The 14,387-nt window shown below is 47.7% G+C and overlaps 1 protein-coding gene across 1 annotated transcript in view; it reads left to right on the top strand.

Moving 5' to 3' along the window:
* MXRA8 (matrix remodeling associated 8) overlaps positions 1-14,387 on the top strand; it is an 18,147-nt gene that overhangs the window by 2,120 nt on the left and 1,640 nt on the right. The window contains exons 2-9 of the mRNA XM_031062563.1: positions 3,067-3,087; positions 4,016-4,327; positions 4,566-4,667; positions 6,729-7,175; positions 11,245-11,403; positions 12,346-12,376; positions 12,886-12,962; positions 14,240-14,317. Of these exons, the coding sequence (XP_030918423.1) occupies positions 3,067-3,087; positions 4,016-4,327; positions 4,566-4,667; positions 6,729-7,175; positions 11,245-11,403; positions 12,346-12,376; positions 12,886-12,962; positions 14,240-14,317 (1,227 nt within the window). The remainder of the gene's footprint in view (positions 1-3,066; positions 3,088-4,015; positions 4,328-4,565; positions 4,668-6,728; positions 7,176-11,244; positions 11,404-12,345; positions 12,377-12,885; positions 12,963-14,239; positions 14,318-14,387) is intronic.

Below are 14,387 nucleotides of genomic sequence, written 5' to 3'. Positions count from 1 at the left end.
GCTCCTACCTGCAGGGAGGGCAGGAATTGTTGGGGCTGGCTGGGTGTTTAAGGGCTCTGGAATCCTTTCAGGAAGTGGGAGAGTCTGCTGCTGGGAAAAGCTGTCCCAGGAAGCTTTTTAAAAATAAACAAACACCGAGATTTAGAGAAAAATCCCAGTTCAAAGCCTGGCTTTGAAGGGAAATTCAGTTTTAGTGGAAAGTCTTGCAGGCTGGGCTGGGAGCAGGTTGGGATCAGCTGTTTGCTCACCACATCCCTCTTCCAGGTGAGCCCAGATGTTTCTCCTGGTCACTGCTCAGGGGGTTTTTAAAAGCCTGAGCTCATTTATGTCACCAAAAAAGCCATCAGGGCCTCTCAGCCCCCCAAAGAGTCAGTGCCACCCCCAGAGGGTTTGGGGACAGCGTGGTGGCACTGGCTGCTGCCTTTGCCATAATTGTGGAATGACCCCAGGGAGCCCACTAAACCCCCTACAAACACAGGGATTTGTGGGAGAAACGAGGAATTTGGCACACACAGATTTGGGGAAGAACTTGTCCTGTTCTGCTCTGGTTGTTTCGCATCCCCCAGGATGAAAGAGGAGCTCAGAGGTTCCAGCAGTGGCTCCTGTGTCCCAGGAGGGAGATCAGCCCAGGATCGTTCAGGCAGGGCTCAGGGGACAATTTTGTGTCCTTGCCCTGCTCCAGGAGATCCCTGAGCACATCTCACATCTTTCACAGCCCCAGCCTTTTGCTTCTAGTTTCCCCACAGATTTTTGGGGGATTTTTTTTTTTTTTTTTGTGGCTTAATTCTTCACATGAAAAATGGATAGGATTCAAGAAGTAAGAGCTGGCTCTGCCTTTTACAAGGGATTAAGAAATCGTTTTCCAGGCTGCTTTCCTCTTTTTTACTGTGGGACCACAGGGGGTCTCTGGGATCCTGCTGAGTCAGCACAGGGGACAGCGCAGAATTGGCTCTTGTTGGGTTTTGTTGTTGTTGTTGTTTTTTGTTTGTTTGGTTGGTTTGTTTTGGTTTTTTTTTTTTTGTGGTTACATCACCCAGAGAAGATAAAGTGATTCTCCATCCCATGGAACTTGAAGGAAATCTCAAGGAAAGGAAATTTCAAGGAAATTTCAAGGAAAAAGGAAAGGAAATTTCAAGGAAAGGAAATCTTCCAGCTGTGGAGATTATCTTTCCTAACAGCATGTGAAACTTGGGATGTTATCAGGACTCCTTGTTTAGAGACCAGCTCTGAAATTAACCATTCTCTTCAGAGGAAAGGAAAGGAAAGGAAATTCAGAGGAAAGGAAAGGGAAAGGAAAGGAAAGGAAAGGAAAGGAAAGGAAAGGAAAGGAAAGGAAAGGAAAGGAAAGGAAAGGAAAGGAAAGGAAAGGAAAGGAAAGGAAAGGAAAGGAAAGGAAAGGAAAGGAAAGGAAAGGAAAGGAAAGGAAAGGAAAGGAAAGGAAAGGAAAGGAAATGGAAAAGGGAAAAGTCCTTGCCCTGGCAGGTGGAGGTGCAGGGCTCCAGGAAGGGGCAGAAGCAGGTGCTGGTGTGAGCTCAGAGCTTTTGTCACTCCTCGGATTTCCAGCGCTGCATTCCTGAATATTGTGGTCAATTCGATGCTGCTCCGTGTTTTTCCCATTAGCAGGGGAGAGCAGTAAATGCCTTCATTCCTCCGCCTGAGCCAGCAGAGGATGTTTCTGTCCCACCAAATCAATTCGTTCTCCGGGCGGGGCTCTGGGAGCGGCCTCAGACACCATTCCCCAGCTCCCAAATCGCGGTTCATGTCACGACATTGTCGCCCGGCCCCGGGGCAAAGCGCAGCCGTTCACAAGGACATTGTCTGGACTCAGTGACACCGATTTTTCCTGGCTGATTTGGTGCTGTGGAAGGGATTTTTAAATAATTCTTTTGTTTTTTTCTAAGACAAATCTAAGTCCTGGCTTGCAGCTGACACATTTTGCAGCCTACCAGGAGAGACAATCAAATGATGGAATTTACGGTGTGTCCTTCTTATAGACAGAGAGCACAGACCTTGTCCAAGATTTGATTTTTCTCTTTGTTTAAATTTAAGGAAATTTGATTTTTTAAAAGGAATTTAAGGAAATTTATTTTTGTCTTTGTTTAAATGTAAGGAAATTTGATTTTTTAAAGGAATTTAAAGAAATTGATTTTTCTCTTTGTTTAAATTTAAGGCAAAACCCTCCTATTTGAAGTGCCTTTGAGCTGGCAGTTCAACAGAGAGTGCTGCTCATTTTTTGTTCTCTGCTGCCCAGTGCTTTGTGATAGAAAAAGAGGAGGAAACCGAGTTAATTCTCAGCACTTGGGGGTGTGCTAAAATACCCAAAGTCTGGAGTTGAATTTGAAATTCATAAATTCCAGGGCTAAAAAAAAATAAAAATAAAAAAAAAATACAGTCTTTGTCTGGAGGACTTTGTGCCTCTGACATTAGCAGGACAAAACCTCCTGTGATTTTGATGGGTTTGGCTGGGTGGAGAGATGAATGGTGGTGTTGTGTTGGGGATCTGTGTTGGGAATCCAAAGCCTGATGCCAGGAGACCTTCCAGACCCCTCCCACACAAGGAGCAGGAGGGACTGGAGCAGAGAAATGCAGAATCAGAGGAATTGGTTCATCTCTGGCAGTGTTCCTCAGAATCAGAGGAATTGGTTCATTTCTGGCAAGGTTCCTCAGAATCAGAGGAATTGGTTCATTTCTGGCAAAGTTCCTCAGAATCAGAGGAATTGGTTCATCTCTGGCAAGGTTCCTCAGAATCAGAGGAATTGGTTCATTTCTGGCAAAGTTCCTCAGAATCAGAGGAATTGGTTCATCTCTGGCAAGGTTCCTCCCGTGTGGATCTGAGTCGTGTGGGTTGGAGGGAGCTGCTGCACCCAGAGCATCACAGAATTCACTGTGCAGACAAAGAGTGTGGCAGGAGTGGGGAATGGATATAAACATCCAGATACAAACATCGGCATTAGCAGGGAAGGGAGGGTGGATGGGGCAATACCAGAGGCTGCTGACTTGGAGTGTGTTTGTGGCTTTTTTATCCTTTTGTTGTCAGTGACACTCTTCATTTTCTGCTTTTTACAGGTTCTGTGTGCTCATATTCAGGTGAGTGGCATCTCTGGAAATCTGCCAGGTTTTGTGATCGTGAGAGGAGTGAGAGGGGCCCTGATTCCACAGCTTTCATTCCTAACAAGGGCTTTCATTCCTGACTTCCATGGATTATCCATCCCATGCACTGGTGTCCCTAAACCTGGATTAAACTGGGGCTCAGGATTGGGAAGGGTGGGCAGGACAGCTCGAGTGGCAATCCTGATAACACACACGAATGAAATCTGTGGTTTAAAGTTTTATTTGTTAGGGAAAGGTCCTTCCCCCTGATGGGGGCACTGCCCAGGCTCCCCAGGGAATGGTCCCAGTCCCAAGAGCTCCAGGAGCATTTGGATCCCTCTCAGGGATGCACAGGGTGGGGCTGTAGGGGTGCCTGTGCAGGGATAAGATTGGATCAGAGATTCCTGGGTCCCCTCCAGCTCAGGATTCTTTGATTCTCATTAATAATGCCCCATGCTGGTCTTGAAACCAGAATCAAGAATGCGCAGAGATTCCAACACCTCCTTCCCACCCCATTAACTCCATAACCCTACAACTCTTTTTCCTGCTGGTTTCCCCAGTCCCAGCTGACGCCTCCAACCCCTCCAGCAGCGTGGTGGTGTCGGTGCTGAACATCAGTGCAGCCCTGGGCTCCCAGGCCGTGCTGCCCTGCAAGAGCCACCGCATGGTGTGGACCTGGGCATGGTCCAAGAGCTCCAGCAGCCCCAAGAGCTCCAGGATGGCGCTCTCAGGGGTGCACAGACTGGGGTTGTTGGGGTTCCTGTGCAGGGATAAGATTGGATCAGTGATTTCTGGATCCCTTCCAGCTCAGGTTTCTCCATGACATCGCTCCATGCTGAATCAAAACCGCGCAGAGATCCAGCAGCTCCTTCCCACCCCATTAACTCCATAACCCTACAACTCTTTTTCCTGCTGGTTTCCCCAGTCCCAGCTGACGCCTCCAACCCCTCCAGCAGCGTGGTGGTGTCGGTGCTGAACATCAGTGCAGCCCTGGGCTCCCAGGCCGTGCTGCCCTGCAAGAGCCACCGCATGGTGTGGACCCAGGACCGCCTGAACGACCGGCAGCGCGTGGTGCACTGGGACCTGCTCAGCTCCTACTTTGGGGACAGCAGGATGGAGAGGCTCTGTGACATGTACTCAGCTGGGGACCAACGTGTCTACAGCTCCTACAACCAGGGCAGGATCCTCATGCCCGAGAATGCCTTTGCAGATGGGAATTTCTCGCTGGTGATCAAAGGTGGGGAGGTTTTTTCACCCCCCCCTCGATGGGTTTTGGTGGGAATGGGTGGTTCACTGCAATAATGACCAAATCGTTATATTGGGCGAGATGATTTGTCTCTGCCCAACCCACTCGGGTGATAAGGATGGCTTGGAATGAAGTTGTTTACATCAAGGATTTGGGAAACTGCAAATGACACAAATAATCATTGTCTCAGTACAAACCACTGAATTCCCCTCTTTTCCCCGCTCTCCAGGTGTTGCAGAGAGTGATGCAGGCACATATTCCTGTAACCTTCACCACCACTACTGCCACTTGTATGAAACTGTGAAAGTCCAGCTGGTCATCGCCAAGAGAGGTGGGTGTGGGGACACCTCCGGGTTCTACAGGTGTCACAGGAGGCTTGGGAAGCAGCAGCAGGAAAACCTGGTGCTCCCTGTGCTGTTTGCTGCCTGTTTTCCTGAGTTTGAGAGAGTTTATTTACAGAAATCTCATTTTCCTTGGCCTGCTCAGCTCAGTGTTTGCTCTTGGTTGTTACCAAACTGTCCCTGCTGCAGGCGCAGCACATCCCTGGTGACAATTCCACCCTTGGTGACAATCCCCTCATAGTGACAATTCCCTCCTGTTGACAGTCCCCACCCTCATCTCAGCCACAAGGTCCTGCCTGTTCTCTGTCTGCTGAGCTTGCCCTGGGCAGCCTGTACTTAAAACCCACCCCACCTTAAGCCCAGCTCTAACATCCAGCTGTTGGCAGCTGCAGGGAGTCCCGCCCACCCACACAGGCACCCCTTAAAAATCCATTTAAACCTCTGGGTGGCACCAGTGGAGCTGCGGGGGTGGGAGTGCATCTCCTCTGCTGCTCTCACAGTGCAATGAAAACACCCCGAGAGCCCCGAGCTGCTCCTCTGTGCTCTGCTTCCTCTGTTATTCCTTTTCAAGAGCCAAAATCAGAGCAGCTCCTCCAGCAATTAGGGCCTTTGTGGGTAGGAAAGCATTTCCTGCTCAGAGGATTGGGATGAAGATCCTCGTTCCATTCTTAGCCTGTGGAGGGAATTTGCTTCCTGCCCTCTGAAGCAGGAGATTAACTCTGAGTTAGAAGGAGGAGAAAGTGGCCTTGCTTCATGAAATGGCCAAGGGTCTTAGAGGGTAAAGGTGTTATTTTAATAACTGGTCAAATAAATGTGAAAAACCAAGGCTGTTAATGTTAATGCATGTTCAGGCTGTGCCATGTGGCACTTTTAAGATTTTAACCTGTTAAGATTTTGGGAGGGGGTGTGTTATAGGATTCCAAACTTGAGGAGTTTTAGGATTCCAAGAGAGCAATCTCAGGTGTCTCTGGGTGTCCTTGACACTTGGTGTTGAGTGGGAATTTTGCATCAACTCCGTCCACGCGTGTGACAGCAAATTGAACCCAGATTTTGCTGATTTTGGCAAAGGAAAGGAAACCTGGGTGATGCCTCAGGTTTTGGCTTTTCTATTTTTCACATTCTGTGCTGCTTTAGTGTGTGGGTCTGGGCTTCATATTATGGGATGGTGAGCTCTGTGCACAGAGCAGGGAGACAAAACAATTCCTGCCCCAGCTGGGCACCAAGGACAAATGATCCAAATCTCAGCCCAGGAGCACAAACACCGTGGGCTGGGGAGAGAAAAACAAGCAGGGTGGGACTGCAGGGGCTAAAGCTGGAATTGGACAATTCACTCCAATATGCAAATGGAGCAGAACTGATCCCAGTGACAGACCCTGTGAGCGGCCGTGCATTTTGGGGCCATTTTGGTTCATCTTGGGTGCAGCCCTGGCTGGGCTCTTGTGCTGCCCAAGGTGGATCCATGGAGGAGATCCTTTTTAAAAAAACCCTGCTTTGTTCTTTAACTCTGTCTAGTCTGTTCTAGCTCAGCCTACATAAAGCATCACAGGAGGGAAACTTAATTATGTGAGAAAAACAGGACGGGTGGGACAAAACTGGTGCAGCGAACCCATTCCAAGGTTGTGTTCCCCTCCAGGCTCTTGTGCTGCCCGAGGTGGCTCCATGGAGAAGATCCTTTTCATAAATCCCTGCTTTATTTTTTAAATCTGTCTAGTCTGTTCTTTTTTAAATCTGTCCAGGTCAGCCTTCACAAAGCATCGCAGGAAGAAAACTTAAGTAGATTACGTGAGGGGAAAAAGGACAAGTGGGACAAAAGTGGTGGAGCAAACCCATTTCAAGGTTGTGTTCCCCACCAGGCTCTTGTGCTGCCCAAGGTGGATCCTTTATCCTTTCCATAAATCCCTGCTTTATTCTTTAGCTCTGCCCGGCCTCTGCTCTAGCTCAGCCTACACAAAGCATCACGGGAAAGAAACTTAAATCAATTTTGTGAGAAAAACAGGACGGGTGGGACAAAACTGGTGGAGAGAACCCATTCCAAGTTGTGTTCCCCACAGATGAGGAGCCCAGCGAGTACTGGGACGGCGAGAAGCCGGTGCTGGTGGCCCCGGAGGGCAGCACGGTGACGCTGCCCTGCGTCAATCGCCAGCACATCTGGACGGAGCGGCACAGCGAGGAGGAGCAGCAGGTGGTGCACTGGGACCGGCAGCCCCCGGGGGTGCCCCAGGACCGCGCCGACCGCCTGGTGGATCTGTACGCGTCCGGGGAGCGCCGCTCCTACGGGCCCCAGTTCCTGAGGCAGAAGATGAACGTGAGCCGCGGAGCCTTCGGCCTCGGGGACTTCTCGCTGCGCATCTCGCGCCTGGAGAGCGCCGACGAGGGCACCTACTCGTGCCACCTGCACCACCACTACTGCGGGCTGCACGAGCGCAGGATCTACCACCTGGCCGTCACCGAGCCCCAGAGGGACAGCAGGGTGGTGAACATCACGGTCCCTGCCGCAGGTGAGTGTTCCTGTAGGGATGGACAGCAGGATGGTGAACATCACAATCCCTGCTGCAGGTGAGTGGTGTTCCTGTAGAGATGGACAGCAAGGTGGTGAACATCATGGTCCCTGCTGCAGGTGAGTGCTCCTGTAAAAATGGGCACTGAGGGTGGAAAACATCAAGGTCCCACCAGGTCCCTGCAGGTGAGTGGTGTCCCTGTGGAGATGGGAACTGAGGGTGGAGAACATCACGGTGCCTGCTGCAGGTGAGTGGTGTCATTGTAGACATGGACAGCAGGGTGGAGAACATCATGGTCCCTGCAGGTGAGTGGTGTCATTGTAGAGATAGGAACTGAAGGTGGTGAACATCACGAGGCACATCAGGGTCCCTGCTGCAGGTGAGTGGCCTCTGGTGTCCCTGTAGAGATGGGCACTGCTGCAGTCATCACATTAATTCAAAGGCATGCTGTGGGTTCTCAGCTTGCTTTTTCTGTCTCTGTTGAGGTTGGGATTGAAGGCACTTGAGATGATGGCTCGTGTTCAGACTCAGGTGTTTGTTATTTCTTATCCACGTTACAGCCTCACAGCCATGAGTTCTGCAGTCTTTCACTAGCAAGGCACAAAATGGCCAACTATCTCTTGCTACGAGGCATTTTAACTATAAACTATCCAATTAAGAAATGAGACCTAAATTATTTTTACTTTTAACCCAATAACTAATCCCTCACTTTTAACCCAATAACTAATCCCACTTTTAACCCAATAACTAATCACTTTTCTGTCCAATCACACAAAACCACCCAAACCCATGGAGAAGAAGGAAGAAGGAGGTGAAGAACAACAACCTGTCTCTGCCCTAAAACCGCCATCTTGCTTCATATTTCTTTCTATATTCTAAAACCCCCAAACTCTCAGTTTTCGACCCTGTGATATTACACATTTCTAACCAACTCCACACCCACAATCCCAGTTCCGTCGTTCCATTCTGGAAGCTTCTCCACAGCCTCACATCAGTGCAGTGCTCTCCAGGGGCTCAGAGTCTGTACAGAAAATCTAGATTTCTCAACATCCAGGGTTCCAGCAGAATGGGACCACAACCACACTAAGAACGATTTATTGCCCAGATAAACATCAGAGGCCGTGAGATTTACAAGAGCAAGCAGCCAGCCACAGCTCAGGAGAGTCACAGGTTCTTCACGACAAGGCAATACGGAGCTTTTAACCCAGTGCTGCCACAGGATTTATTTTGCTTTTCTCACCTATCACCTTTCCTTACTGCCCCAGGGCAGTTCTGCACTGCTGGCAGGCCCCGAGGCAAACAAGCTGGGTTTGGTTTGCATTTTTATATTTTGGATTTTTTATTTTTTTAAATTTTTTTCCTTTTTATTGGCTCTCTTTCCTGCATGCTTTTATGGAGCTGTGGGCAGGGGGTTGATGCAGCCCTGCCTTTGCTCTCCCAACTCTTCCCAGCAGAGTTTCTCTCCCTTTTGCAGGGATGTTTGGGCTGTGCAAGGTGCCAGACCATGCAGAATCAACCACCAGGAATTTTTCCTCCACCCTTCAGCTTTTTATTTTTTGTGTGTGCGTGTGCCATAAACCAATTTTCATATTTTCCACTGCACTGAGCTATCATCTGTCAGCCTGTCCAAACTCAAAACCATCACCCTTCGTTCAGGCAGAAAAAGAAAACAAAAACCCCAAGTTTAATATTTTTTTAAAAAAAACTTTTGGGCATAGTTCTTTATTAACACTTTAAAATATTCATTGTGTTTTAATATTTATTGGCTGTTTAATAGAGAATTTTGATTCGCTTCATACATTTTTAAATAGGTTTATTCTCCTGTAAGAAATTGGCTTTCTCAAGTCACAGAGACCTAAACCTTTCCCCTGGGGCTAAAGTTGGTGTCCAGTTCCTCCTGTTTGGAGCAGAGGCAGGGGCTCAGTGCTGCTCTCAGGCTCAGAGGTGTAAATGTGGTGGATATTTACTAAAAGTGCATTTTTACTCAGGGTTTGCTCTGCAGCAGGTGGCAGGAGAAGCTGTTGTGTCTCACAATTAGTGCTAAAATATTGGCAAACCTTGGCCAGCTTTGTGGAGAGCTCTCCACTTTTCCCAGCAGAATAATTTGGTCCTTGACACTTTGGGAAGATCATGTGAAGGCACTTCTTAAATTTAAAGTTTCCCCCTTCATCATTAGGATTTATTTTTGATTTATTTTTCAGTGGTTAAAATGTGAATTTGGGACAGAGATGTGCTGAGAGATCAGATCTTGGTTACAGAATAAACCTTCATCACCCCAGCTTCAATTCTAGTCCCCAGCTATCAAATGGGACACATCCCATTGCTTAAAATTATTAAATCTCAGTTCCCACTCTTTGTTGTTGCAGTGATCTCCTCGGCGTTGCCTGAAGTTTAAACGCAGCTCTGTGGGAAAGCAAAAAGCCAGGAATAGAAATTCCTGTGTTTGCTGTGGCACCAGCTCATTGTGGCAGCAAGGAGCCGGGGCTGGGACCGAGCAGAGCTGCCACATGTGCTGTTTGCAGCTTTGCAAGTGGCTTTCTTGGTTTGAATCGATATTTCTCAGCTTGGCAGGGTGGAAATCCCATGGTTTTTCCAGCTCTGTGTCCAGGGAGAACTGGAAATGCCAGTGAAAAGCAGAGTTCTGCTGGAGTGGAGCACTGGGCCACCAGAACAGGGCACGTTGCTCTGTCGATTTTTGATTTTCATGTTGCTTTTTGATTTTCTAGGAGTGCTGTTGGCATTAGCAAACAACCAGCTCTGGTTCCAGAGCGTTTATTTCAGCCCACTCTTGCTTGATTTAATTTGGTTTTTGCTGGGTTGGTGTTTTTAACTGGAAACAAACTGCACAAAAATCTGGAGGCAGTCCCAGTGCCAGCACTGCCAGAAGAGTCAGGACACATCTGCTCAAGGGTGCTGTGGCTTTTGGGGTATTTTTGAGATTTTATTTCCCCCACTTTTGCCCTTATTCCCTCTGGGGAATTAGCAGGGGGATCTCCCAAGGGCTCCATCCTGATCTTGCCTGTGAAAATTCCCTGTAGGGGGAATCTCTTCAGCTCAATTTTGAAGGAAAAATCCCTCTCCCAGCAGAGTCCTGTGGGATTCCATCCATGCCTGGCCTGGCTTTGTCCATTCCTCTGACTGCTGCAAGCAGAGAAGTCACTTCCTCTTTCCATGTGTAAAACATTGACCTATTTATTTGAGATCTACAAAAAAAAGAACATCAAAAAATGTTCCACATAAAAGTTTTGAGCTCCCCTTTCCTGTGCCGTGGGACAGAAATCCTGCTGCACCCTCCAAAGAAATGGAATCTTGGCTTTCCTCTGCTTTTTTGGGGGGGTTTATTTATTTTATTGATTTTATTTCATTTCAAAGGAAGCTCATTTTTTTGGCTCTGAAAACTCTTCCCACTCCATAAATTATAACCCTTGGCAAGGAGGGGCTGCTGGCTGGAGCCAGAGCAGTTTGGAGTTTGTGTTGAAAGGGACCCAGAGGAACATTGTGGGACCCTCTGGAAGGTTTGGGGCTGAAATTCCCCCCTGAGAGAACACTTGGGATCCTGTTAAACACTGGGAATTATGATAAATCATAATTCAGGCACTGATTAATTATTGCAATTCAGAATTCCTCCCTGAGAATTGTGGAACCTTCTGGAAGGTTTGGGGCTGGCTTTGCTCTGGAATTCCCTTTGCAAGAACACTCTGATGGCCAAGGGATCACTGATCCTAGGGAATGGATCTTGTTAAACCCTGGGAATTATAAATTGTAATTTAGGCACTGATTAATTATTGCAATTCAGAATTCCTCCCTGAGAATTGTGGAACCTTCTGGAAGGTTTGGGGCTGGCTTTGCTCGGAAATTCCCCCCCGCAAGAGCACTCTGATGGCCAGGGATCCTGTTAAACCCTGGGAATGATGATAAATCATAATTTAGGCACTGGGGATTATGATAAATCATAATTTAGGCACTGGGAATTATGACAAATCATAATTTAGGCTCCGATTAATTCTTGCAATCCGGAATTCCTCCCTGTGACCCCACTCCCAGTGATGCCCTGTTCTCCTTCCCTCAGATCCCAACGTGGTCAGGGGCCACAATGTCATCAACGTCATCATCCCCGAGGGCAGGATGCACTTCTTCCAGCAGCTGGGCTACATCCTGGCCACCCTGCTGCTCTTCCTCGTCCTCCTCATCATCGTGGCGCTCGTCACCCGCAGGCGCCGGCAGAGAGGTGAGTCCAGGGAAATCCTGGAAAAAATCCTGCGAGGAGCACCAGGAACCTGCCCAGTGGGAGGATTTGCAGGGCTGGTGTGGTGTAAAAATGTCCAGGTTTTGATTTTGTGGAATTGTTGGGGTTGGAAAAGACCTCCAAGGCCATCAGATCCAGGCTTTGGCTGAACACCACTCATTATTTGCTCTGTAGAAGAGAAGAAAAGCCCTTCCCAAGTGGGATTTACCCCTGGGGAGCTCAGGGGTCCAGGGTTTGCAAGGTTGGTGTGGCGTAAAAATGTCCAGGTTTTGATTTTGTGGAATTGTTGGGATTGGAAAAGACCTCCAGGGTCATCAAGCGCAGGTTTTGGATGAACCCCGCTCATGATTTGCTCTGTAGAAGAGAAGAAAAGCCCTTCCCAGGTGGGATTTATCCCTGGGGAGCTCAGGGGTCCAGGATTTTCAGGGTTGGTGTGGTATAAAAATACCAGACCTTGATTTTATGGAATTGTTGGGGTTGGAAAAGACCTCCAGGGTCATCAAGTTCAGGTTTTCGCTGAACCCCACTCATGATTTGCTGAGTTACTCCACAGAAGAGAAGAAAAGCCCTTCCCAGGTGGGATTTATCCCTGGGGAGCTCAGGTGTCCAGGGTTTGCAAGGTTGGCGTGGTGTAAAAATGTCCAGGTTTTGATTTTATGGAATTGTTGGTGTTTGAAAAGACCTCCAGGGCCATCACCTCCTATAGAAGGGAGAAGCAAAGCCCTTCCCAGGTGGGATTTACCCCTGGGGAGCTCAGGGCTCCAGGGTTTGCTGCGTGGGTGGCTCTGGGATCCCATCCAGGGACACTGGGATCTCTGGGGGACACCCTCAGAACGGGTTTTGGGCACCCACACAAAAAAACCAGCCCCAGGAATGGGTCTGGAGTGGCTGTGAGTGCTCATTCTGCTTTTTCCTCCTGCTCAGGTTATGAATACAACGTGAAGAAATATGGAGAGTAAGTATAATCAATTTTAATATTATTGATAATTAGGTTTAGAATGCATTCAAGTGAAATAATTTAAATTTTCTCCTCAGCTAAGAGCCTAAACCAGCTGAAAATCTGGTTGGGAGGAGGAAGTGGAGGGAGAAAATGGTTTGTGGGGCTGATTTGGCAATTGAATTTCCTCCTGTTACTCTCTGGGAACTGATTGAGGGGTGAAGTTTCTGTGAGATGTCCTTGGGAGCTGGTGGGGAAGGAATAATGCACAGATCTGCTGTGAAATGGGGCCAAGATCGTGGAGCTGGGCTCCTCCAGACCTTATTTTATGGGATTAATGTGATAAAAAAAAGAAATTCCAGGATTGGCTGCCCATTGTTCTAAGATCGGGACAAACAAATGGGGAAAAAATTAAAATTTAAATAAATTCTGTAAAGAATTAGAACAGCTAATGGGAAAAAGTGTGAAAGGAGCCAGTTATTAAAATATGGGACAATACCATTTTTCCACCTTTATTCCCTTTTCAGGAAGGATGTGAACCTTAAAGAATTTACAGTGGACACAACAGATCTGACCCCACACAAAAGCGAAGACATCAGGCTGGGTAGGTATCCCTGGCACCAAACCCCTGGAAATCTGAAATTTCTAATGGCACTTGCATATTTGGAAGTGACTTAACCCATTCTTTACCCTCTGGAAGTGGGGATGGACTTTATTTGACCAAAATTGGGTAAGGAGAAGTCCTGAGTTAGCTGAGTTCATTGTCTCCACCTTCTGCTGAAGCCAGTTTGGTTTAATTTTCTCATTTTCTCCTCCCTGGATGTCAAAAAATTTGGTTTAACTTTGTTTTTCTCCTCCCTGGATGTGAAATCTTTTGGTTTAATTTTCTGATTTTCTCCTCCCTGGATGTCAAATCATTTGGTTTAACTTTCTCATTTTCTCCTCCCTGGATGTGAAATCATTTGGTTTAACTTTCTGATTTTCTCCTCCCTGGATGTGAAATAATTCAGGGAACATTTGGCCCTCCTGCCAAGCTCTGTGGTAGCAATTAGGGCAGATAAACAGAGACTGAGAGGGAGAAAATCTGAGATAGAAAAGAGAAAATACAAATCCCCCTGGAACTGGTGGTGAAATGAAAGGGCAGAGGGGAAGGAAGCTCATCTCACACTGTGAAAAGTGGCTTTTTTTGGGGATTTCTAGGATGGATTTTGGGGAATTGCCAACATTCCTGAAGGCAGATGCTGGGGTTTGAAGGTGCAGCCTGGAGTTTGTTGTGTCAATAATTGATCAGGGCTTGGTTCTGGCTGGGATTTGGAGCGAATCCATTTCCAAAACTGCTGCTCCTGTCTGCAGCACCCTGAGCTTCCTGAAGCCTTGCCATGATGCCAAGTTCACCCCAGCTGGATAAAGCTGGAAATATTTGTCCCTTTGATTTTTTTTTTATTTGCATCCCCAGTAAAGGAACAACCTTTAAAAGAACAAGCTGACAAGAATTGCTGTAAAGGCCCCAGCAAACAAAAAACTGGAAGTAAAGAAAGAGAATTGCAGAGGGTGGGTTGCAAAAATCCTTCTCTGTGTGTGTCCCAGGAGAGTAAAATCTCCGGATAATCAATAATCGGTCACCTCCAGGTGAGCTTTGAGGAAAAATCCAGAGCTGGAAGGATCTGTGAGGAGCAGGGAGCTGAAGTTTGCACAACTGATTAATGCCAGGGGCTGAAATGAACTCAGAGCTGTTTTCCTGCTAACTCCACAAATAATTCCTAGAAATCAGAGGAGCCAGAGCTAGAGCACAGCAAGGAAGGGCTGATCACCCCTGTGTTTCTCATCAAACTCTTGTTTTCTTTTAATATCCTGTGTGAATTCTGCTCCTCCCTCGCGCAGATTACAAAAACAACATCCTGAAGGAGAAGGCTGAGCAAGCCAGAGGCTTCCCAGCAAAGAACATTGATTTAGACAAAGGTAATCATCACTTTCTTCCCTTTAATTGCCAGCTGTTCTGATGGGAACAGTCCAGCAGTGAGTGACCAAG

This window comes from Geospiza fortis, unplaced genomic scaffold (genome assembly GCF_000277835.1).
Source record: "Geospiza fortis unplaced genomic scaffold, GeoFor_1.0 scaffold662, whole genome shotgun sequence".
NCBI classification, from domain to species: domain Eukaryota; kingdom Metazoa; phylum Chordata; class Aves; order Passeriformes; family Thraupidae; genus Geospiza; species Geospiza fortis.
The sequence above is the reverse complement of the archived record's forward strand: the minus strand, read 5'-3'. Positions and strand labels throughout refer to the sequence as shown.